This window comes from Hypanus sabinus, chromosome 12 (assembly GCF_030144855.1).
Source record: "Hypanus sabinus isolate sHypSab1 chromosome 12, sHypSab1.hap1, whole genome shotgun sequence".
In the NCBI taxonomy this organism is placed as follows: domain Eukaryota; kingdom Metazoa; phylum Chordata; class Chondrichthyes; order Myliobatiformes; family Dasyatidae; genus Hypanus; species Hypanus sabinus.
The window spans coordinates 61,745,591-61,772,763 of record NC_082717.1 but is presented as its reverse complement, the minus strand read 5'-3'; the positions used below and the strand labels follow the sequence as shown (position 1 = coordinate 61,772,763).

Below are 27,173 nucleotides of genomic sequence, written 5' to 3'. Positions count from 1 at the left end.
TGGTGTAACATTAAAGTATGTGCAACATCCCATGAAAATAGCATGAAGCATTGAACTTAGTAAGATTACAATTGGATACAAGTTCATTCAATGTTTGGTCTAAGTGGCAGTCACAATTTAAAATGGGAGTCAAATCCTAAAATAAATTCTGACTTCATTGTAGGACACGGGAGCTGACTTACAAAACAAAAATTATATACGTTTATCAGATAATCTTGAAAACAGCCTAATTAGATGTTGTTTCCCAAGTCTGACAAACAGTGAAAAAGTAGTTCAAAAAGTTTGGTAGCTGCAGTTAGAATACTGCCTCTACCTAGACATTAGGGAGCTGTCTGAAAGGATTGCAATTAACAGGAAATTTTAGCAGGTCTTTTACATATTCCACTTCAGCTTCTTTGGCTGCAGAACATACTTCATGGTGTGAATAAACAAAGTGCCCAAAAATCAAGCTATCATGCAAACATCTCTATGGAATCTGAAGAAAAAATTTCTGCATTTCCTACAAATGTATGCAGGAAATCAATAGAGCTGCAAACAGCACTCCACGAAAGCCGATAAACATCTCTTATTAAGCAGCACACACAAAATGCTGGTGGAATGCAGTAGGCCAGGCAGCACCTATAGGAAGAAGTCCAGTCGACGTTTCGGGCCGAGACCCTTCGTCAGGACTTCTATAGGAAGAAGTACAGTCCCAGTACTACAGCCATATATCCTTCCTTGGAACGTGTCTCCGCCACCAACTTACTCTAGTTGGCTTTCAGATTCGTTTTTGAGCTTCTCAGTTTGGATCCCTTTTGCCAATCAGCTTTCTAGCTCTTAGCTTTATCCCTTCCCCTCCCCCTCCCACTTTCATTTCTCTTACAGATATTTCTTTCAGATAGTGCTGACGAAGGGTCTCGGCCTGAAATGTTGACTGCCTGTCCTGCTGCGTTCCACCAGCATTTTGTGTGTGTTGCTTGAATTTCCAGCATCTGCAGGTTTCCTTGTGTTTGCGCTTTTAAAAACATCTCTTATTGTCCAATAAAACAAACATGTTTAAAGGAAAATATGATGTAAACTGGGCTCATTATTCAGCTCACAAATTCCTGTAATTGGAATAAATGTCAATTTCCTTTATTTGCAAACACTTAAAATTAGAAGCAGCTTCCAGACGATGGTAGAAAACACACAGCCACACAAACCACTTTATGCCTGATACGTTCTTCAAGGCTGAATTGAGTTTAGTCCTGCAGAATTTCCTTGGTTACCTGGGTAGGCTTCACTAGCATGAAGTCCAAGTTCTGATCACCTATGACCATTGCTCCCAGCTAAGAGTTGACACTTTGATATTAACAAGGTGCCAAGAATAATCGGTCTGCTGAAAATGACTTCAGCTGTGAACCTTGTCACAGTGCATGTAGTGCAAGGATTGCTAACATTAATTCTAGTGCAATTTAAATGAACTGAAGGGTTCCTGCCTCTTCCAGGCAAAATAGATCATTACTCATATTATGACCTGTTTGATATGAATATTGGTAAACTGTTCTATTACTATTGGTTGCTTACAAGAATCTTCGTAGATTCTAGCAGTAGTCCATTGTAATTATCTTACATGTTTCAAATACGCTAAGCAAGAGTCACATCTCTGATTAAATACAGTAAACCTAAATAATATTTTCTATAAGAATTACATCTGATTTCTGTTCTTGATACTTTGGGTCTTCTCCAGCCTTTACTCTCGGCCACTCTGTGTAGTAAGTTGTGTCTTCACTTTGGACTGATGGTTCTCCCCATACCTCCAAGATTTTATTTATATTTTTGAATTTCCATATGACATGGAAAGAAGTCCATTCCTTATGCGTGCCATATCCGCTTTATCTGATATTTGAAGCTGCTGACTGCCGCATGCATGCATAAAACTTGTTTTAGTTCCTTTTAGTCTGAAAGCCAACCACTGAATTTAACCAACTTCCTGCCAGTGCTGCCACATGCAGCAGAATTTGTTTTTATTCTCATATACATCAAAACAATACAAATCTTTCTTGCAGACAAGTGAGTGGATTTTAAACTATCAAAAGAAATGCATTAGGGTTGGGTGGGGTATAAAGTGCTTTTAAGTCTCAAAATTGTACTTGCCTTGTACCTGGCCCATCTCCAGTTTTAAGCTTTACAATCTCACAGCTTGTAACTACTTGGTCCATTGATTCCATTCTGTCTCCTGGTGAATCAGCTCTCTCAGTTCTAGTCCTCTCATCCTTGATCTTGACAAACTCTCTCTCAATTTGCTGTCTGCTTCTCTTCAGGCTTTGTCTTATTTTTGTTTACACTGAGTTCCAGATCCAATCTATTCTCTCAGTAAAGAAGCATTTCCTTACACTCCCTTGAATCTCTTCACAAAAATGTTACAAGTGTGTCCCTAGTATTTGAACTATTCTCTAATGGCAATAACTTCCCTTCATTTATCCTACTTAGGGTCACTCAAGATATTGTGCATACAGTGCCGTACAAAAGTTTGGGCACCCCGGTCAAAATTTCGGTTACTGTGAATAGCTAAGCAAGTAAAAGATGACCTGATTTCCAAAAGGCATAAAGTTAAAGATGACACATTTCTTTAATATTTTAAGCAAGATTACTTTTTTATTTTCACCTTTCACAGTTCCAAAATAATAAAAAAGGAAAAGGGCCCGAAGCAAAAGTTTGGGGACCCTGCATGGTCAGTACTTAGTAACACCCTCTTTGGCAAGTACCACAGCTTGTAAACACTTTCTGTAGCCAGCTAAGAGTCTTTCAATTCTTGTTTGGGGGATTTTCGCCCATTCTCCCCTGCAAAAGGCTTCTAGTTCTGTGAGATTCTTGGGCTGTCTTGCATGCACAGCTCTTTTGAGAACCATCCACAGATTTTCAATGATATCTAGGTAGGGGGACTGTGAGGGCCATGACAAAACCTTCAGCTTGCGCCCCTTGAGGTAGTCCATTGTGGATTTTGAGGTGTGCTTAGGATCATTATTCTGCTGCAGAAACCATCCTTTTTTCACCTTCAGCTTTTTTACAGAAGGTGTGATGTTTGCTTCCAGAATTTGCTGGTATTTAATTGAATTCATTCTTCCCTCTACCAGTGAAATGTTCCCCGTGCCACTGGCTGCAACACAAGCTCAAAGCATGACTGATCCACCCCTGTGCTTAACAGTTGGAGAGGTGTTCTTTTCATGAAATTCTGCACTCTTTTTCCTCCGAACATACCTTTGCACATTGCGGCCAAAATGCTCTATTTTAACTTTATCAGTCCACAAGACTTGTTTCCAAAGTGCATCAGGCTTGTTTAGATGTTCCTTTGCAAACATCTGATGCTGAATTTTGTGGTGAGGACGCAGGAAAGGTTTTCTTCTGATGACTCTTCCATGAAGGTCATATTCGTGCAGGTGTTGCTGCAGAGTGGAACAGTGCACCACCACTCCAGAGTCTGCTAAATCTTCCTGAAGGTCTTTTGCAGTCAAACGGGGATTTTGATTTGCTTTTCTAGCAATCCTATGAGCAGTTCTCTTGGAACGTTTTCTTGATCTTCCAGACCTCAACTTAACTTTAACTGTTCCTGTTAACTGCCATTTCTTAATTACGTTACAAACTGAGGAAACGTCTAGCTGAAATCACTTTACTATCTTCTTATAGCCTTCTCCTGCTTTGTGGGCATCATTTATTTTATATTCAGAGCGTCAGGCAGCTGCTCAGAGGAGCCCATGGCTGCTGATTGTTGGGACAAGGTTTCTTCTTCTTCATCGTCTTCTTCTATTTCCGGCAGTTTAGACGCATCTAGGCGTATTACTGCCCTCTGCAGGATGTACAATTAATTACAGAACTTCAAAAAACTCAAATTCTCAAATATAAACTAGTCGCATGTAGAAACAGAATAATAAACTTTTCAATCAGATGGCCAAACAAAAATTTAATAGAAAAACAAAATACATTGGGACAAGGTTTGAGGAGTCAGGGTATTTATAAAGCTTTGAAATTTGCATCACCTCGCCTTTCCTAATGATGACTGTGAACAAGCCATAGCCTGAACAAGCTAATTAAGGTCTGGGACCTTGGTAAAAGTTATCTGAGAGCTGAAATCTCTTGGGGTGCCCAATCTTTTGCATGGTGCTCCTTTCCTTTTTTTCCACTCTAAAGTTGTACAAAACAAAAATAATACACTAATCTGGCTTAAAATGTTGAAAAGAATGTTTCATCTTTAACTTTATGACTTTCGGAGATCAGCTCATCTTCTACTCACTTAACTTCTCACAGTAACAGAAATTTTGACCAGGGGTGCCCAAACTTTTGCATGCCACTGTATCCTTTAATTCTCCTCTCAAATTCCTTTATTTTCCTTTGAAAACATGCCCAAACATAAAGGTGAGTAGCTTTGCAACATTTAAAGCTAACCATGTTTGTATTCAAGATTTTTAAAACAATGTATTAACATGGATTTTATATTTTTGTGTAATTTTAAAATCATAGACATGGATAATGCAGTTCCTTTTATCTCTGAGAGAGGGAAAGACATAATTGATATTGTACTTGATTTTCTTTTCAGTAACAGCCAAATTTAATTGGGGAATGAAATTGATCAAGAAGATTTGTTTTCTCTTTACTATAAATTGTTTGCTCATGTTGGGAGATCCTTATAGGCATCATGGAAGTATACTAATGAATTAGCATTAAAGCAGCAGTATGCCTAACATTGTCAAAAGGTAAATGCATTCTTATTATAAATCTTGCCATTGATCAAATTACTGAGACTTGCCAACAATAATGTTACGTCATTGACAAGATGACAGATTGATGTAGCATCTTAAATATAAGAAAATCTTAAAATACTTTACAGGAATCAATGCAAAAGTATGAAATAGTGTGAAAATCTGAGGAATTTGGGCAAATTTTGGAGAGAAAGGTGATTTCTGAAAATGTTTTAAAAGTGAGGAGAAGTGGAAGTATGAGAACTGAAAGCTCTGTTGCTACTACTGGGAGGAAGAGAGAGACAAAGATACACACAAGGCTGATGTCAGAAGATCTAAGGTTGTGGACTAAGGTCTGAGGGTTTTGGATGAGCTGAGGTTGTCACATATCTGAAGAAGAGAATGACAATTTTCACTCCCTATACATTCATGATTGCGTGGTCAGATTCTGTTCAACTCCATCTTCAATTTCACAGATGATATCACCATAGTGTGTTATATCAGCAATAATGATTCTTTGGAGTAACAGAAGGAGATGGAGAGCTCAGAAACATGGTGTCATTGCAACAATCTTCCCCTCGCTGCCAGCAATGCATTGAGTTCAGGAAGGGGGTTGATGCATCTGCTCGTCTCTACGTCAAAGATGCTGAAGTGGAGAAGGCTGAAACCTTCAAGTTCCTAGGAGTGAACGTAACAGTCCAACCATTGTGACAACGTGGTCAAGAAAGCTCACCAATACTTCTACTTGCTAAGGAAGCTAAAAAAATAATCTAGCATGCCTCCATTGACCCATACAAAACTTTTATTAATGCACCACAGAAAGCATCTTGGCTTGGTAAGGCAACTGGCTCATGACAATAAGAAACTGCAGAGAACTTTGGAAGCAAAATTGAGGGTGGTAAAATTTCTGAAGGGTTGAGTGAGGGGATAGTAAAAAAGTGTGAAGATGGTAAAAGCAACGATAAAAGCTTCAGTAGAACTAGGATGAGATAGGAATAAGGATGGACAATACCACATGGAAGAAGGAAGTAATTTTGGTGATGATTAAATCATATTTGTTATCAACTCTGGGTCAAGGCTACAAGCACTTTATTCCCTCTGGCTTGGAATGAGCAAACTATTAAGATGGAAACAGAAGCAATGGCAAGGAAAGGAGTTTATAATGGAACATAAAGTGAGTTTCAGGCATCCTGATGTTTGGTTGTAGAAGATTTATGACATGCATTTTGATACCTTCCAGGCAATGCAAGGGCACAAAGTTGATCATAGAATTGTTGGAAATGGCGGAATTGATTGTGAATTTCAGGAATGGGAAATCGAGGGAACACACCAGTCCTCAATGAAAGATCAGACATAGAAAGGGTGAACAGTTTCAAGTTCCTGGGTGTCAATACATCTGAGGAACTATCCTGGGCCCAACATACTGATACAATTATAAAGAAGGCACAGCAGTGCCTATATTTCATTAGGAGTTTGTGAAGGTTTAGCAACTTGCCAAAGATAGATGTACCTTGGAAGGCTCTGTAACTGGTTGCATCTGTCTGGTATGGAGGGGCCACTGGCAGTAGCCTCTCCAGCACTGAACGATGCCTCAAAAAGGTGGCATCAATATTGGGGGCCCCCATCACTTAGGACATGCGCCCACTTCTCAGTGATACCATTGCGGAGGAGATACAAGAGCCTGAGGACAGGGTCTCAGGAACAGCTTCTTCCCCTCTACCAACAGATTTCTGAAAGGACTATGAACACTCCATCAGTATTATTTTCCCTCTTCTTTTGCACTATTACTTAATTTATGTTTTAACATCTACTTATTGTAATTTATGGCTTTTATTATTGTGTATTGTAATGTACTGCCAAACAACAATGTTCACAAATTATGCCAATGATATTAAACTGGATTCTGATTCTGAAAGGTGAGACTTGGGTATAATGGGCATATACATGTTAGCTAATGTTTTATCTGTACTCATCACTGAGAGGCAGCTTAAAAATGTTGACAAAAACTGGCATAAATAGACCATTAACTAACCAATCAGTGGCAGAATGAGGTGGAACAAGGAGCCATAGCTACACACTAGTGTATCCAGACATTTGAGAGCTACTGGAAGACAATAGCACATACACCAATCCTGAAGGCATGTGGCCATTCCTGTAAACAACTGCAGAAAGAATGATGTCAGGGATAATGTAAACTTGAACATGGCCATTACTGAGGGTCAGTTGTTAAATAGAATGAACTAGCCTATGCCTGGACATAGAAAGGAGGCTCATGGTTTGAGATGGAGAGAAGGTACAGTATCATATGTGGAATACTGGAAAGAGCAAGTGGAGAGCAATTCACTGGGTAGGGTTTAAAAAGAAATAAAGCTTTTGAGTGTAGATTGTTTATTGGTCAGATCAGTGAGGAGCACTGGCTAGCTCTTCTTCCACATAATGTGTGGGACAATGCTGATGGGTGAGACAAGAAATTGCTTCATTTCTTGCCTCAATGCCAGCACCACAGTACAGAACTACACAAGAGACCCTCTCTAGAAAAATAGTGGTTTGGATTGGAATCTGAATCCACAAACCTAAAATTAGGAAGCAATAGTGCCACTAATAAAGCCCAATTAACACATCCAGAGTGCAAGATGGATTTTACGGAAGAGGGTGGCTTAGAAAGGTTAAGGGAAATAAGAGGGAATTTGCAGAGTGAAAGGGTTCAGGAGGTAAGAGAGTCCAAAGAAAATCCAGGGGAAGTGGAAGTGTTGGCTGGATTTCAGATGGTGACAAGGTGTATAGAGGTGAGATAGATCAGCTGGTTGAGTGGTGTCAAAACAGCAACCTTGCATTCATCATCAGTTAGACCAAGGAATTGATTGTGGACATCAGGAAAGGGCAATCAAGGGAACACCCACCAGTTCTCATCTAGGGATTAGCCGTGGAAAGGGTGAGCAGTTTCTAGTTCCTGGGAGTCAACATCTCTAAAGATCTATCCTCATATTGATGTAATTACAAACAAGGCATGATGGCAGCTCTATATAATTTGGACTTTAAGAAGATTTAGTACATCACCCAAGACTCTTGCAAATTTCCACAGATGTACCGTGGAGAGCATTCTAACTGGTTGCATCACCGTCTGGTATGGCGGGGTCATTGCACAGGATTGAAAAATTCTACAATAATTGCAACCTGAGTCAGCTCCATCAAGGGCACTAGCCTTCCCAGCATCGAGGACACCTTCAAAAGACGATGCCTCAAAAAGGCAGCATCCATCATTGTAGACCCCATCACCCAGGACATACCTTCTCATTGCTACCATCAAGGAGGAGGTTACAGGAACCTGAGACACACAGTCAATGTTTCAGGAACAGCTTCTTCACTTCTGTCATCAGATTTCTGAATGGAAAAATTAACCCATGAACATGACCTCACTATTTCCCCCTCTCTTCTTGCACTACTTACCTCATTGAGTTTTATCTTTTATACTTCTTGTTGTAATTTATTGTTTTAATATTATGAATTGCAATGTACTGGTGCTGCAAAACAACGAATTTCATGACATAGGCCAGTGATATTAACCTGATTCTGAGAGTGGAGGAGGAGGTGAAAGCTGTGTCCTCAAATCCAGGAGCTCTTTTCTTTGGGGTTTGGAAGGGAGGCTGGAGAAGCAAAAAGCTGGGGAGGCACTAAAGTGATTTTTATTTGGTTGCAAAAGTTTCTGGTTGCAATGATAGTTGGCAAAGTTGTTTGGGGGGGGGGGGTTGGGATGTGTATAGGGTTTTCTGTATCTGGCAGACATAACGGGATGGGAACTTGGGCTCACACAAAGAAATCCAGAAGAAATCCAGGGTAAGTGATTTATTAGTCAGAACCTAACATTATAATACTATGAATGATGTACTCCAATAAAAATTAAACTAATAACAGAAAATATTCATGAAACAATATTGCTGTAAAGTGAATTTTCTTCCACAGTTTAGAAAACTGTTCGATAGTTGTCTCCTGAAGGGTAGCCTTTTGGTAAGCATGCGAAATAAATCTTTTTTTAAAATGGATTTTTCTGCTGTTTCATTAAATCAAATTGAAATATAATGAACTAAGTCATTTAGAAAGTTTCAACTCCTAAGATCTCCAACTTCCTCATCAGATGGTCTGCAAACCGAGATAGTTCTTAAGGACTGATGAGAGTGGTTGTATTCTCAGGTTGAATGATAAATTCCAGTTTCAGTTTGATTGAATTGAATTGACTTTATCACTTATATCCTTCATGTCCATGAGAAGTAAAAATCTTTACGTTATGTCTCCATCTAAGTGTGCAATTTATGATAATTTATAAAAAGTAGTTTGTACAATAGGACAGTCAATGTAGGAATACAGTTGTGTCAGTATAAATTAAGCATGCTGATGGCCTGGTGGAAGAATCTGTCCCAGAGCCTGTTGGTCCTGGCTTTTACGCTGCGGTACCGTTTCCCGGCTGGTAGCGGCTGGAACAGTTTGTGGTTGGGGATCCTTCAGGCCCTTTGGACACAGCTGTCTCTGTAAGTGTCCTGAATAGTGGGAAGTTCACATCTACAGATGCGCTGGGCTGTCCGCACGCAGCCAGTCAGGATGCTCTCAATTGTGCCCTTGTAGAACGTTTGTACAGATCAGAAATATTTAATAGCAAATCTTTATTGGGAGGACCTGTTTTGCCTAACTCTGAAGAAATCACATTGAAATAGTATCAGAGTGGATTAATTCACAGTGCATTTGGAAGAGGCATCATTTTCACTTCACTGATATATGAATGTCCTTCGTTCCATGCTGTAACTATAATTCACAATGTTTCAAATGTTGAGAGCCAACATTTTCACAGCTACACTCACTAAAAGGGGTAATCCATTGATCAGTGTTGAGAAAGTGTCCAAGAGGGAGGGTCTAGCAGACATGGGTGAGAAAATGGGTGAGAATCACCAGGAGGGGGACCTGACCAGCAAACATCATAATCAGTCTGAAAAAAATAATGAAAGGAGAGAACAGAGTAATAGATCACTTTACCAGTGGTGGAAGGAGTAAAACATTTTGTGATTAGAGCTCTTTTCGAGAGAACAAATACTTATACTGTGTTTACCATTTCGATATTCAAAACTGCTTCACAGCCACAGAAATAATTTTGGAATGTGGTTGATGTTGTAAAGCTGTAAAGAATTCACACAAACGTTATTTTATATATGTGATGTATGCTATGAAGGCTTGTACCTAACTAATATTAACACTTCTGACTGTACTTCACACTGAGCTATCAGGAAGTACAGGATTCTTGTAAATGAGTAACTTCCTGGGGGGAGGGGGGAGGGGGAAGGCTCATTGTTGTCATTCTGACTGTGATCTGGATTTCTGTCTGTTTATGGTATTCCACTGGAAGTTCAGCTTGTATAACAGACAGATTTATCGTCTGATTTGAGATGTGAAAAGTTAACTGGGGTCTCCCAGTGTTTGGAACATGTGTTTGATTTAGACTTCTCAGTCGAATTCTATCATTCTTTGTGACTTTTGATATTATGTTGTCTTTTGGGAAGTATATATTCTTCTTGCACTTCATAGTGTCTCAGAACTTGTGTTGATAAAAAAAAGAGATTTTGCACAGTTTAAGAAAGAGAGGCTGAAAGCAAGGGAAAAGGGGAACAGAGAAGGTTGTACTGATTGGATTGGACAGGACCAATTATGGTTTTGATGTGGAATGACTATATGATTACCACTGATCTTGACTCACTGGTGCCTCAACAGTCTACTTTGAAAAGATTAAAGAAGCAATCTTGCAACAAGGACCAAGTGCCCTTTCTGATTTAATTATTGCTGCAAGCCCCCCATGATCTTCATATTTTGAGTAGTATGTCCTGCTCATCAGTTAGTGACTGTGGCTAACATAATTCATAATCACACAAAGCTGGCAGTATGGAAGGAGCCATGCAGCTGATGAAGCCTGTGTTGGCGCCATGCGAAAGAAATCTAGCTAGATCCATTTTCCTGCTCTCTCCCAAACAGATTTCCAATACTAGGTAGTTATCCAGTTCACTTTGGGATGTCATGGCTGAATTTCACCTCCTAGCAGTGAACTCCATATTCTGCTTATTGCCGCATAATAAAAATTTACCACATTCACTTTGTTTTTCAATCAGCATTGTTCTATGCACTGTGTTTCTTGACACTTTCCCCACTGGATTAGGGTTTCTATTCACCTGCCACCCAGATGCTCTATGCTTGAAATTTCAGATCTCTCAACCTTCTTTTGTACTGAAGAGAACTATCCCAACTCCGCTGTATAACAAAAGGCTCCCATCTTTGATTGTTATGGGTAACAATCAGCTACTTTTACATTTCTCTTTGAGCATGGCACACAAAAATGAGCACAATACTTCATTCATGAGAACTAGACACAATGTTTCAGGTATGTAGTAGAGAAGATATCTTAAGCAAGACTGAATAGAAAACAATTGTTTATAATATCAGGATCCAACTCAAAAACACTACCAACAAAAACCAAACTAAATTTTACGGAAGAAATAATTTAGAGCATTTTGCAACCCTGGAAGAGCAAGAAGAACAAACATGATCAGACAATACATATTCCTGCTTGAAAAATAAGTATTTTAAACAAAGTTTTCAGTGCCAGATGTATGTGGCATGCTCTTACTCAAAATATCCAATTAACTGAGGTTTATCGGTGCTAAATTCATAAAACCTTTTCTCTACTGAAATCATATGAGATACTTTTACAAGTAGTTCTATTCATAGTTACGTAGCTCGAGTCTTGTGTCATCAACATCCTTGATTCCACTTTCAATTCCTTACTAGTATAAGCAAGGATACTTTTGTTATCAGAGTCGGTCACTTCATGAACAAGTTGCATAAGTTCTCACTAACCAAGAGTGATAATATCCTATGTTCTGCATGCAATTAAATTATAAAACTCTCCACAAGTCATCTGCTTTTCTTTTGCACACAGTTCTTCCCTCTCTAACCCAATCCTCTAGAAAGTTTCCCAAAAGTTTTATTCAAATTATTGATGTTACATACACACACACACACACACACACACATATATATGCTACCCAAACTATGTGCTTCTAACATTTTCTGTCTTTGTTATTTCAATTAAGTAGGACTAGATCTTTCTTGTTTATTTTTTGGAAATTTGACCATTTTTACATTCTTCATGGCACAACTTCCACTATGTTTACTGTTGGTTTCCACAGAAGTTAGCTGACTTTGGTTTTATTTGCTACTCATAGTGAAACTCAGCTGACTCTTTGGTTTCCCTTCTTACCCAGCTCTGAGGCTAAACCTCCTACTAGATTCTGCCTTGTCTGGAGATCTGAACTTGTGTCTGCTTGGACAGTTCCTGAAAAAGCCTGCTTCTTAAGTAGGAAGTTAAATGTCCATGACATTTTTTGGAGACTCACTTTCCCCAGTGACTGGCAGCAATTAATGCCAGCCTGCACTGTTAAAGTGAGTGGATCCCTCAGAAGGCTTGGGGTGGGTAAGATGGATTGCGATGTCAGGCATGTGCTCAAGCTTGCACTCTGACCTTGGAGACATGGGAGGGAGTGAACTCCAGGGTTTAATAATGTCACGGCAAGGGCTTTGGAGAAGTAAGTACCAGGTAGAAGAACCTTGTTTCTTATGCACAAGGACCCAGATGTAGATGTCTCTTCAAATGATCAGAGGAATGCAGGAAATAAAATTGGATGCATCGCCTTACCCTTATGGAGAAGACATTGTTTTTCATTATTGGAGCAACTATTGCAAAGTTTGTAGCAGGCATTGTGGCTGAAATCATTGATGACAATTTCCTTTTTAAGGAACTCTCCTCCCTACATCTTTGCTGAGTTATTGGTTAACCAGAGAGCAGGAGAACAGGGATGTGCATAACAAATTCAATATGATCTCTTCTTGGGGCACAAGTCAAATAATTTTTAATACACGAGGCCACTAAAACATGTGTTTTGACATGCTTAATATTTATTTGATGCAGGGCTGATGGGGGGGGGGGGGGGTTGGGAGATGAGGAAGGGTGGAAGCCATAGGCCTGCTGGATTCTCCTCACACATCATTATTGGAAAGGCAACACAATTTCCATGTCCCTCTAAGTAACTCCTATTTCTATGAAACACAAATAATAAAACATTTTTTAAAAATACATGCTGTTTGCTGCACACTTAGCAATATTCCTGGTCATGCCTACTCAGGGTTTTACCTACAAGTTCAGGGAGATACATCCAGATTCAAAACTGCTGCAGATTGTTATATATGATAAATACAACTCATTCCCACGTTAACTAGAGAATGACAAAGCAAAATCCTGCATTTTGATTTGAAAGGCAGTTGTGTAAATGCGTACAAGTTCTTGTCATACATATAACTTATTTTGTGTTTAAGATTATGCAAAAACCAATCTCTAATATTTATTCATTAAAATTAATAAAATTCATTAACTTAGCCTTGACGTATTTCAGACATTCCTCATAATAACTCCAATTAGTTCTATGTGTTTTGTACAAACTCCTTAAAACTGCCATTGTGAAGATTGGATTCTCAATACATCAGCCTTAAACCAGCATTTCGGCACCATCTTCACATTCAAAATGAATCACATTGAAGTAACCAGCTTTGGTTTCCAGGTATTTTTAGTTAGGTTTAAATTTAAACATAATTACTTATCTTTTTTGCAAACGTTTTGTAAGCTATTTGTAAACTTTTCACACAATGAAATACCAAATGCCAAACTGACCATCATGTGCATTTTCTTCATGGCAATGGATAGGAGGGAGAACATGAAAGGAAAGAAGGTTGAGCACTCTGATTGGTTGCATACGTTTGCTAATGTAGATGAAAACACTCTTCCCAGACTTAATGTTTTGGTGGATTTAACTGACTTCAGATGATGTCACCATGAATATATGTTCAGTGAGATACCACATGTACAGTATATACTGCAATGCTACAATCCATTCACATAGGGAAGACTTGGCCATGATGCCTCAATAATAATTAAGATATTCCAGTATTCTTCGCTTTCTGATTCATTCATTAGGGTTTTCAAAGAGCAGCTGCTATCCATGCAATCTTACTTCCAACAGAAACTTAGTTGTTCAAAAGCAAATAGAGGAAAGATCTTTGGAACTAAAATGAACTAATAGTCTTACCTTTCTCACAAGTGTTTAAAACATCTGAGTGTCCTGAATTTTCAGTACCTTCTCCAGCAACAACAGACTGTGTTATGACTGCAGTCATATTCTCATCTGATGCAGAAGTAATCCTATTCAGCTCATCTTTAGCATTTTCACATGTCACTTGCTGTGATGATCCTGCACTGTTTTGTACCTCAGATGTTAAGGACTGTCTTTCAATATCATTATGTGATGAATTAACATCGTCAGGCCAGGATTGACTTCCCTGCGAGGAACATTGCGACAGTGAAGCTGCCAATGTGGATGTGGATGATGCCCTGCTTGCTGAACAAAACGAAAGTGATGTTTCGCTGGATGTGAATGGAGATTGAAGTGAAGGTTCCTGTGGAATTGGAAAATTCAGGACAATTACAAGTTTATTCTAAATCATGCATATTATCTGCATTATAAAAGGCATTTAATCTATGGCCGTATATATTCCTGCAATATCATATCATAATGCTCAAAACTTTTTAACATTAACTAAATCTGGGCAAAAGTTTGGTCAACAAGTTACTACCAAACAGGGTAGAAGGAGAAGGATGACTCAGGGCAGTAGGTGAAGTTGTCTCCTTTGACTGAATGCCTGGGAAATTTTTCATCTAGTGGAACCACAGAAATGAAATCTTAAAATCTTAGTTGAAGGCAATAATGTCCAGTTTATAATAGTGCACCTACAGTACACACTCAAGTCTAGGAGTGGAACTTGCATCACGAAGATAGCACTGCTGAGTTACTTTTCAACTTTGCTCTATTAATACCGTGATTATCTATTCATTAACATCACAAGCCAGTTCTGTACATTTATTATTTGTTTTTTTTTTTAATCAGTTAACATGTTTGTTCTCTTCTTGCAAGGTATGGTGTTGCTGCTCCAGAAAGAGCTCCTTTCATTTCTTTCAGTGAATAGTTATCCTATATCCTAATGGTTTTGTTCTTTATGGCTTTCTACTATGTTGTAGACATTATCAATTCATCTAACCTCATGGTTAGCTCTATATCTTCCTCCACTTCTAAACTGCATTCAAGCTTTGTATAAAAAGCTGATGTAGTGAAAGACAATATCTTTCAATATTTGCAAAATGCTATAATGAAGAATATGGCTAATTTCATATGTACAGTATTACACATATGTATACAAACACACAACTTGGAGCAGGAGTAGGCCTCTCTGATCCATAGGTCTGCTCCACTTATCCACCTGCAAACTAAACTCTGAATCCTATCTACTGATGGTACACTTTCACCCTCTTATCCATAACCTGTCTACCTCTGCCTAAAATAATTCAAAGACTACCCCAAAGTAGATAGGAAGCAGAGTTTAAAAGATCATAATCCTCAGAAATAAAAGAGAATCTGCCTTAAAAAAGGGGGAGAGGGGAACACTTATTGATAAACAGTGAACCCTGGTTCTTGATTGGCTTCCAAGAGGAAAAATCCTCACCCTTTCCTTCTTGTCAAGGCCCCTCAGGATCTTGGGTACCAGCCTAACCTGTCTAATATTTCCCCACAAGACAATTTGCTTGTTCTAGGTATGAGTCTAGCAAACCTTCTCTTTTCTTGCATAAGGAGACCAATGTTATACTTTGCTTGCATTTCTGTATCAGATGATAGAAAAAGGATGTGTCTGACATGTGAAGTATTATGTTACTACAAGGTTTAAATGGCTTCCTTCTATTTCACTTCTTTAGTGTCCTTCATTGTTGTCGTGGCGTCCACTGTAATTTTCCCTTATTCCTCAGAAACTTCCTTTGCACTCACCTTCTTAGCTTCTCATCTTGAAAGCTGAAATTTAAGCCTGCATAATCTCTCACTCAGAGCCTTTTCTATGACCCTTGATGTCAGAGTATTAACTTTCTCAATCTGTCAATCTTATAACCAAATACCATGATATCACCAAATCATAAAATCTTGATGACCTGGATTTAACTTTGCATTTTATAACTTAGATTAAGCTATAACTGGCCAAAAGAAAATTTGTTGCACAGTGATGGCAGATCAACGCAATTTTAAAAAACTTGGGCATGTTCTTCATTAGAATGGCTGAATAATTTACAGTACATATTCAAAACAGTTGATTTCTTGCTTTTTCCACTAAAATGCAGATGTTTTACATGGTCAAATTGAAAAATAGCAGCAAAACACTTTAGGACTTCAGATAGGTTGGTCAAATAGTGACAAACCCGATGTGGACTCATTTTAATCAAAGTTGCAAGCTTGGGTATGACAGTGCTGTGGCTTGCAGAGCCACAAGCTCACAGTACCAGAGATCCAGATTACAGTGCTGAGCTGCGGAAATGCCTGTGTGGAATTTGCATACTTTCACCATGATTCATCCAGGTGGTCCTGGTTCTTTCCATGTCCCAAGGAGGCAAGGGTTAAGGGATTAACTGGCGACTTTGAAATGTCCCCAGTGTGTCAGAGAATACTAGAATATCAATGATATTGTTGGGAACGTTAGGAGAATAAATTGGGATTGATCTATGTGGGAGCTCAAAGATTAGCACATACTCGATGGGCTGAAGGGCTTCTGTGCTGTATCTCTCTGTTCTGCTCAAACCTGAGCAGGAGAAATTCATCTGGGTACCAGAACAGCCATACAGGACTTTCTTCAAATGGATATAGCTTGATGCTCACATGATATTCTTGTAGTTGCGATGCTTGTGATAAGGAAGGTGTCTCCATTGCAGGTTCTCCATCTTCCTGCTCACTCTCACTCCAACATTCTGCTACAAGAAGGAATTCATTTTTTCCAGTCAGCTAGGCTTATAGAACATCAGAAAACAGACAATAAAACAAAATGGGCACTTCAGTGATTGTTGTTCTGTTACTGAGAAGAGCATATACCTTCAGTTTTAGTTTCCGAGGCTGGTAGGACATACTGAATGGCAGCTAATCCCATTTTATTAATCCAGCTGAAAGAATAATGAGAATTGTGAGTACCTTCAATGTCCAGTAGCAGTGAATTTACCAATTTGCCTCCCAATTGTAAATTCGCAATCAATGAAACACATGCATTATTCTCTATCAAATCTTTAAAAGTCTAGTCAAAAATTTTTGGCATTGTGCCCAGATCTCAGCAATAAAAATACCAAACTGCGTGTATGATAAACATACAATGTACACCAGGGTTTCTCAACCGGGGTTCCATGAGAGATGGTGATTAAAGAAAAATAAACATCGTTGTTTGAATGCATGACGTGCGATGCCAGCACTTGCAGTGTCCAAGCAGACCTGTTAGCAACCTTGTTAGCGGTCTCTCAGCCCAGTTTGGCAGTCCGCAGTAGGGCAGTGTTTACTTGGTTGTGTCGATTCTCAGCTTTGACATGAGACAGAGGAGGTCATTGATATTTGATGAGCACTATTTTGCACGGAGGGGAGGATGGTAGGAATGTGAGGAGCGTGAAGTGTGTTTTATGAGCATTGAACGGACTTGCCTATTTTTATATTTTATTAACCCCTGTGATTTACAGACATGTCTGATGGTCCAATGTGGCAATTTTTGAATTACAATCTTTTGAGTCATTTCACTGCACCAGTGCAACAACGGATACAAAAAAAGGTCCGTCTTTGCAATGAAAACTACTTATCAATGGGCTTTACATGGACTGGTGATCCAAGCTGTCCTATTTTATTGTGCTCAGTCTGTGATAAACAACTTACAGATGTAGCAATGGCTCCAGCAATATTGAAAAGACACTTAACTATAAATCATAGCCATATGACAGGTAAAAGCGCTGATTATTTTAAATGGCTACTGGTATCTCAAAATAAAGAGAGCAAAGCTTTTGTTAATAAAGTCAGTCAGTAAAAGGACCAAGGAAGCAAATTATTTAGTAGCAGAACTTACTACCCTAAACAGGAAGAGTCACACAATTGGTGAGAACCTAATAATGTAAAATTATAGTGGGTAAAATACTAGAACAAGAGCTGTACAAGAAATTTAAAAGGTTTCATGCTCAACAATGATAATGACTAGTTCTTCACTTGTGAAGATCAGGAGGGAAGAAGATTCCTCAGGAGCAATGGCACAATAATTGGTGACTGTAGAGGCCAGTTTTGGAGCAGTAGGGACAGGAAACAGCTGCTGTTTGGGTAGTTGGATCCTTCCTGTGTCTCATTTTCTCTTCAGCAGTCGCTTTTCTGGATTCTTCAAATATCTTGGCTGTACCATAGATCAGTGTTCTCCAGCAGTCTCTGTCAAAAGCTAGCTTCTGCCACTCATTGATCTCTATATTTGCCTGAGAGAGCTGCTGCTTAAGTTGGTCTTTGTACCTCTTGTGCGGGGCACCACCATGTCTCTTGCCCTGAGAGAATTCTCCATAGAGAACTGCTTTTGGTAACCTGGAGTTGTCCATGGCTTGGCCAGCGGAGCTGCTTGAACAGCCAAGTGACTTCAGTGCTTCAAGGCTGAGCCTTCTCCAGGACCTTGTTGTTGTTGATGAAAACTGGAGCAAATTGTTCACTGTTTTACTATGAATAGCAGGATACTCCTTCACAGAAATTTGTGCAGGGGCAGATCAGTAAATCTCAAATTGTGTGCAGCTCACCAAGTTCTTCCTCTTCTCTCAAAGTCAAGTTCTCAGGCTAAGCAGGAGATTTAGAGAAAGGGTCCCTCACTCAGCTATACACGTGTGTTGAAAGGAAGATAAAATACTGTTCAATTTTGTCCTGCAGTTCTTCCAGGTGGTTTTCAATAAGACTTCAGACTTTCTGATCCTTTCTCTCATTTGTTACATAATACATGTGTGAGCAAGCTTTCCCTTGTTTACCAAGCAACAAAAGCAAGGATAGAGATCGTCTCATTTCAGTTGAAATCCGTGCGTGCTTATCAAACGTTTGGCCCAAAATTGAGCATTTGTGCAGCAAAAAACAAGCACAAGTTTCACATGCTAGGATGATATTTGAGCACTTAGTAAGAAAATGTTTTTTCAAATCCTTGTATAAAATTGTGTCTTAGGCTATATTTTTATTCATATTGCTTTGGCTTCTGGTTTTTAGTAACTTTATTATTTAACATTGTCAATACATTTTCATGTTGTAAGTAGCATGAATTAAAATCAATTTACAACCTTTATTTAAATTAAATCTACTGAGCCTACCTTTAGAAAAATACAATCCCATTTTGGCTTAAGCCAGTTTAACAGAAATTTATTATATTTGCCTTATGAGTTGTTAAAATTTATGAAAGGAAAAGAAAGAGATTAATTTTAAGAAAGGTAAACTAAGCTTAACTACCTGTTTTTTTTTCAAGAAAGGCTGGTGAAAAATTCAATCTCTTATCAGAAGAGCATTGGCAGTTATTTTTGTATTATTATATCCACAACTTACTGATCACACTATCATACTGGAAGCTGTAGATTTAATAATTTTAGTGCAGGGGTCCCTGAGACATGAAAATTATTTCAAGGGTTCCTTCAGGGCAAAAAGGTTGAGAAAGGCTGGTGTATTCTCTTGGAATGTTCTACTGGACACTGAGTGTAGACTAAAGGACAATTTTAATTCATCTTGATTTGGATTAACATTTTTAAATTTCCTTGCCAGAAACATTCTATGTTTCTATGGCATTAGCTGGGAGTCCCACTGAGTGATTCCTTCAGGGAATTGAATTCATGTGCATACCTTATTGACAAACCTTATTGAATTTTTTTGAAGAAGTTACGAGGAATGTTGACGACGGTAAGGCAGTGGATGTAGTCTATATGGACTTCAGCAAAGCCTTTGACAAAGTTCCACATGGAAGGTTAGTTAAGAAGGTTCAGTCGTTAGGTATTAATGCTGGAGTAATAAAATGGATTCAACAGTGGCTAGATGGGAGATGCCAGAGAGTAGTGGTGGATAATTGTTTATTGGGATGGAGGCCAGTGACCAGCAGGGTGCCTCAGGGATCTGTTTTGGGCCCAATGTTATTTGTAATATACATAAATGATCTGGATGATGGGGTGGTAAATTGAATTAGTAAGTATGCCGATGATACTAAGGTAGGAGGTGGATAATGAGGTGGGTTTTCAAAGCTTGCAGGGAGATTTATGCCGGTTAGAAGAATGGGCTGAACGTTGGCAGATGGAGTTTAATGCTGAGAAGTGTGAGGTTCTACATTTTGGCAGGAATAATCCAAATAGAACATACAGGGTAAATGGTAGGGCATTGAGGAATGCAGAGGAACAGAGAGATAACAGTGCATAGTTCCCTGAAGGTGGAGTCTCATGTAGATAGGGTGGTGAAGAAGGCTTTTGGAACGCTGGCCTTTATAAATCAAAGCATTGAGTACAGAAGTTGGAATGTAATGTTAAAATTGTACAAGGCATTGGTAAGGCCAAATTTAGAATATTGTGTGCAGTTCTGGTCACCGAATTATAGGAAAGATATCAATTAATTAGAGAGAGTGCAGAGACGATTTACTAGGACGTTACCTGGGTTTCAGCACTTAAGTTACAGAGAAAGGTTGAACAAGTTAGGTCTCTATTCATTGGAGCGTAGAGGGTTGAGGGGGGATTTGATCGAGGTATTTAAAATTTTGAGAGGGATAGATAGAGTTGATGTGAATAGGCTGTTTCCATTGAGAGTAGGGGAGATTCAAACGAGAGGACATGATTTGAGAGTTAGGGGGCAGAAGTTTAAGGGAAACACGAGGGGGTATTTCTTTACTCAGAGAGTGATAGCTGTGTGGAATGAGCTTCCTGTAGAAGTAGTAGAGGCCAGTTCAGTTGTGTCATTTAAGGTAAAATTGGATAGGTATATGGACAGGAAAGGAGTGAAGGATTATGGGCTGAGTGCGGGTAGGTGGGACTAGGTGAGATTAAGAGTTCGGCAAGGACTAGGAGGGCCGAGATGGCCTGTTTCCGTGTTGTGATTGTTATATGTTATATGGTTATATCAGGCAAAGATGAGATTGGAGTTTTTGGTTTTATTCCCAATATCAGCAGGTGTTGGTGTTGTGATGGAAGTCGTGCCTAATTATTGTGATGTCTAAGGGCTCTACTGGACTTTTATTTATTTGGCATTGCTTTGAGGACCTCAACAGTTCCTTTGGCTTTTTCAATTCCATCAGTAGGTTATGTAGTATAATTCAGCTGGCAAATGGTAGTGAAGATCAAGGAAGTAAATTTACTAAAGCTACAACTATAAGTGCAACAGGAAAAACTTCTGAACAACTACTGTATACTCATTCTGCCTTTAATCTTACAGAATTACTGCTTTTGCTTGAAAGCAAGATTTCAGCATCATGCACTTCAATCAAGCAACTCTTTTTTCACCACCAACCATCAATATTTAGTGAGTGAGTAATTTTTCCCTAAAAATCTCTGTAAAGTCATGTTTCTATTTTTATATTACTTCATCAACAAGTTTTCTTGCTCCTAATAATCATGGAAATTGGCACAGAGACAGAATTGTGGATAGACAACAGCCAGCCGAAAAAAACATGTGTGTCTACGAAGGAGTGGTCCATTCACTGAAATACTAGCACCAAGGAGTTGGAAGTAACGATTTGTACCATTGGGAAAGCTTCCATTGGAAGGGAGTTAAAATCATGGCCCTGTGGGTAGAGTTAACCACGTCACTGCAAGTGCAGGTGGTTCTTTCTTTTGTTTTGTTTTATATAACACTTTTCCCGTTAAGACCCAAGCTTCCACAGAGAACAGATTTTAAAAAAGACTTTCATTTAACTATCTATTTAAAGAGATACTTCTGAAGAGAACACTAGAAGAAACTTCTGTCTAAAAGACAATCCTGTCATCTCTAACTTTTATTTTTCTTTTAATTATTTACTTCTCTTTTTAAAAAATAAATTCTGTTATGACTATCTCACTTTTTTATTGAATTCTATTCTCCTTATTTATTGGCTTCTCAAGAAAAGCATTCATACACAATATGTAATTTTGAATAAACAGAGTGATTGTAAGTTTAACTCCGCATTATACATCTTATGAAAGTGTTCTGCACAATCCCTTCTCTTTAAATTCTCACTAGTGATGAAATTAAGTTTAATTTCATAGCCATCTCATCTGATTTATTCTTTATTACAATCTCATTACCTTGGAAATTTATGCACTTCTCAATCTTTACTTTCCCACTGAATTTTAAGATTGTAAGCTAGCAATCCCTAATCACAACATACTTTGTATTTTCCAACTCCTCTGAATTTATTTAGCATGAGCCTTGGATTTCATAGAACATAGGTCAAAACTGAAAGATACACTGAACCCACCATATAATAAACATACTACAGTATTGCCTCCCAACTTTCAAAGTGTGTCACCACAGGGTACTCACGTGCCCATGTCTTCAGCATTCTCTGCAGCAAAGTAGAAGCTCTTGAGTTTAGCGTGGCTGGCCTTTATTGCACTTGATTTGAAAAAATAAATTATATTAAAAGGAAACATTTTAAGTAGATAGAATTTGTCAAGTTTTACTATTATACCATAGATGGTCAAACTAACAGATTACTTCCAAAATTGCTCTTGACCTAAAAATTAAGATAATCTGTAAAAACATTCTGAAACTTGTTTGTTTCAAATGAAATCAAAATGACAATTTCTAAATGCTATGGTTAAAATATCTGCATCAATATTTATTGCATTTTTAAAGGGCTCTTTATTGTCATCACATTTGGACATAAACAAGCTGATCCAGATATGCATTTTATCTTTACCCATGTAGAAAAAACTGTATTTGCCTTACATGGTTTATATTCATTTTTTATCTATTTTTCCAAAAACATTTGGCAAAGTCTGTTCATTGAGTGTAACTTCTTTCTTCCAGTTTATTTGGAAATTTGATTTTGTGTTTGGTTTGAGATAACTCATTGCCTTTGTTTCCTCCCTTGCTGTGACTTGTGCCTCCATTTTGCAAAGATGTTGAAAGTATATGTATGCACTCTCATTGTGCAGTTGCAGCTCAATTTGTAAGTTGTTTTCAAGTGATACTAAGTTCTGAATATGCTCAACTCACATCACTATTGCTTTACGTTTATTGTTCCGTATTTCCATGCATTCATGATTACATTATGAAAACCTTACCTTTGAGCATAGTAATGACTAATATCACAGGGAGGAACAGCTCTTTGTGAGATTGAGTATTATCAGCAGAAACCCACTCACTGTCTATTGCCTGATCAGTAACATTTATTCTTAACTGTGGCCTGGTTACAAGTAGTTCTATTTTTTAAAAATTTAGAATCATTCCACTTCCAGTTTCATTTTTAGTGTCTTGGTTCCTTTCTGTGGTGGAAAACAACATTACATTAAGTTGTGGATTGATTTTAAAGTTACAGTTTTACATTGTACTTTAGATTATATACTTCGACCATATTAGTACAGATAGGAGCTCAAGCAATCTAGGTTCAACCCCTGTCTGTGTGGATTCCGCACATTTTCCCTGTGATCGTGTGGGTTTCATCCAGGTGATCCAGTTTCATCATGCAGCCATTTTGTGCAGGCAGGAGACAGAATTTGTGGGAAGTTGATGGGATCATGGGAAGAACAAAACAGGACTAGTGCTCATCTGTGTAAATGTGTTTAGAAGTGGTTAGTGTGGACTTGGTGGGCCAAAGGGATTAACTTGTAGACCATCACTTCAGTACATCTTTGACCCAAAGAATTATTTCTGCCTAACTTCACTCTGTCCTTAATATCTCATCTATTCTGCTCCTACCAATGTCTCTGCAGCCTCTGACATCCTCCACAACTCTGACAGCTTTCTGGGCCTAAGAACTCATTTTCATCTTGGATATCCCAGCTCCTTAAACCTCCAGGATCCATAAGAAACCAAACAGGATGGGCCATTGGTTCTTCTGTTGACTCTGCTAATCAATAAGACCATTCATGACCTTATCATTCATGGTTATTTAAAGAATCAAAGGATATGGGGTTATCGTAGGAAAGAGATGCTAAGTTAAAGAGTTAGTCATGGTATTACTGAATATATTCTTGACCGAGTCTCCTCTCCTAGGCATTTCCAAAGACTCACCACTTTCAGAATCAAGGTATTTCTTCCTACCTCGGTTGTGTATGCCTAACCCCTTGTTCTGAGACCGTGATCACTGGTTTCAGATACCATTGGTACTTCTAATTTGACAAGTTCCATGAGCATTTCAGGTTCAAGGAAACCACCTCTCATTTTTGTAAGCTAATTGTGATAAGCATCATTCTGTTTAATCATTCTGGAAAGGACAACTCAGCAAACCCCATCCAATTAATTCTTCATATCAATGGTGAAACTTCTTGTCTCTCTCACTCTAGTAAGCATGTTCTTACTTTGGTGAAAAGGCCAGGCCTGTAGAATAATCATTTACAAAGTCTCTATACAAAAGGAATATGACATCTTCATTTTAGACTCAGCTTCCATTCATTCTTCCTTGAATAGATGCCCAGTCAGTCCTCCTCAAAACCAAACTCCTTTACCTCGCTGACCTACTTGCATTACAGCTAGTTCTGAGAATGCAATCAACATGGACTCTGTTCCTCACTCCAAAGATCATACCCAAACTGTAATTCTAGTTTTGTGTTGTTATTTTTAAATCAGATTTCCAGCATCTGCAGTGTTTTAGTTCTCTAGTGTGCAGTTCCAGCATTGTTTTTCCCTCTATCTTTTAAGATAATAAGATATAGGAGCAGAATTAGGCTATTTGGCCCATCTAGTCTGCTCCACCATTTCATCATGGCCGATCCAATTTTCCTCTCAGCCCCAATCTCCTGTCTTCTTACCCATATCCCTTCATGCCTGACCAATCAAGAATCTATCAACCTCTGCCTTAAATATACATAAAGACTTGGCCTCCTCAGCTGCCAATGGCAAAGAATTCCACAGATTCACCACTCTCTGGCTAAAGAAATTCTTCATCATCCGTGTTCTAAAAGAACATCCCTCTATTCTGAGGCTTTGTCCTCTGGTCCTAGACTCTCCCACTATAGAAATATTTTCTCCACATCTGCTCCATTGGGGCCTTTCAACATTCAATAGGTTTCAATTAGATCACTCCTCATTCTTCAGAATTCTTCTTCTCTCTCTTCCTGTTTCAATTCAATTCACATCTTCTGGCAGATAATTTACAATTAACAAAACTTCAGTTCCCTCTCTCAGCTGGCATCACCACAACTTGTATTATTCAGTCTTTCATGGTCTCCATCATAATATGTACACACCCTTTGTTCGCTCCACTCTTTCCTTCTCTGTAACATAAAAAAATGCTGGGTTTCTAACTCAGTGAACTGTTACTGATTTAAAATATTGGCTTCTCAGGGGTACAGGATACTGCCTCACTTAGTGAGTATTTCCTGCATTTTTTGTTTTCATATAAAACAATATGTTTCGCTTTGTAAATTTGTGCACAACTTACTGTTTCCTTTTGCACTCGGTGCCTTGATCAATTTTGAACTCTGGTAAATTAATGAAGCCTTCAGCTTTCTCTGCCTGTGGAAAAGGAAAAAAGAATGGTTTGATTTCATGAAGAAAAGCATAATAATTACCTGATTTGTCAAGACCTGTGTTTCAATCAATTAAAACTTCAAAATTGATCAAACACAGACTCCTGACCAGAGCAAAGATTGTGTGAAGGCAAATTATACCAAACTTCTATAATGTCAGGAAACTCCCCCTTCACCTCACAGTGCAATTATTTTGCACACATCTATTTTTCACAAGCACAGCAGAAGAACAATCAAAGACCTTTAATTTTTGCCCATGGCTTAACAACCCAGAACACAACTATTGATGAAGATTTTCAAATTAATTCTTGTCTCACTATTCCCTCTCCCCACAAAGCTCTCTGCAGAGAATTCATCTTGTGGTTTTAAACATTACATATAGCACTTGTCTCACCTCTTCTTTATGGTTTTTGAACTTAATGCTGCATCCAGATGGTAAATAGAGAACCATTTGTAGAACATGTTAAGCTTTATGCAAATATTTTCATAGATCAGGAAGGTAATTATTGATCACTTAAATTACCATTAATTGGCCAGAGGAATGAATACTATTAACTTTTATGAACTGATCTATTAAGTATATTCAAAATATTCAAGATAATCATGGAAATGAGAAGAATGGGAAGACAGCTTTTTCAAAAACAATGCTATCATGGAATATCTTAATTACTGAATGATTTTGCATTCTTAACGGCTCTTTATCTGCTTTGCGCATAGGAAAACGTATTGTATTAAAATGATAAAATATTATAACTAACACTTTTATAACTTTACACATTTTAAAAACTTACTCTGTAAATAATGTGCCTGTTGAAAAATTGAACAATTACCAGAATAAAAACTTAGAAGCTAGCAATTCATTTCAATAACATTAACACAAGAGATTTGGCAAATGCTGGAAATCTTGACCAATATATAGAAAATGCTTGAGGAACTCAGCAAGTCAAGCAGCAACTTTGGGGGGGGGGGGGTGGGGGGAGCAATAACCAGTCAATAGTTTGGGCCAAGACTTTTCATCAGGAGGGGGAAGAAGGAAGACTAAGAGGGTGGGGGAAGGAGAAGTACAAGTTCACCAGCTGAGGGAAAAGGTGAGTTGGTGGGGGAGGGAGACTGAAGTAAGAAGCTGGGAAGTGACGGGTGGAAGAGCAAATGGTTTGAATAAGAGGAATCTGATAGGAGAGGATAGTGGACCATAGATGAAAGGGAAGAATGAGGGGCACCAGAAGGAAGTGATGGGCACGAGAGGAGAAGAGAACTGAGAGACAGAAGAGGCCACAGGGGCTGGAATTTTGAGCAACACAGAAAATGTTGGAGCAACTCAGCAGATCAGGCAGTATTTATGGAGAAAAACGGACAGTCAATGTTTTGGGTCGAGACCTGTCATCAGTTTGCTAGTCCAGATTATTGAAAAAGTCCAGACAAAATGTCTCAACCCAAGGCATCCACTGTCCATCTCCCTCCAAGGATGCTGCTTGACCCATTGTGTGTGTCATTTTCAGAACTAGTATCATTTCCAGAAGATTGACTCGTGAATATGGCAACACTGCCATTAAAATCATGAATAATTGGCCTTTCCAGTTCCGCCTTCTATCCCGTTGTATAGAGTATGTACACATTGCAAATGCTATACCAGTGTGAATGATTTTGCTTCTCACCAAAATCCTACACAAGTGTAAGTGCACAATGAATCCACTGTCAAATCACAATAATTTAGTGGTGAAGTCTCACCTAACATTTTCCTGGTGTTGTCTGCATCTTCACACCCTACTTAAACTTTAGATTTCGATCAAGTTTTAGTAACTAATCTGCTTTGCACCAACTTAAACCTCCAAAATCACAATGCATCATTAAAAAAATGC

General features: G+C 38.5%; 1 protein-coding gene across 2 annotated transcripts in view; it reads right to left on the bottom strand.

The window, feature by feature from the left end:
- The window catches only part of ipcef1 (interaction protein for cytohesin exchange factors 1), a 93,497-nt gene that overhangs the window by 17,701 nt on the left and 48,623 nt on the right, over positions 1–27,173 (bottom strand). For both annotated transcript variants that reach the window (XM_059986055.1, XM_059986056.1), the window contains exons 5-9: positions 25,227–25,300; positions 22,163–22,234; positions 16,736–16,803; positions 16,526–16,617; positions 13,865–14,231 (exon numbers count right to left, since the gene is read on the bottom strand). In XM_059986055.1, the coding sequence (XP_059842038.1) occupies positions 13,865–14,231; positions 16,526–16,617; positions 16,736–16,803; positions 22,163–22,234; positions 25,227–25,300 (673 nt within the window). The remainder of the gene's footprint in view (positions 1–13,864; positions 14,232–16,525; positions 16,618–16,735; positions 16,804–22,162; positions 22,235–25,226; positions 25,301–27,173) is intronic.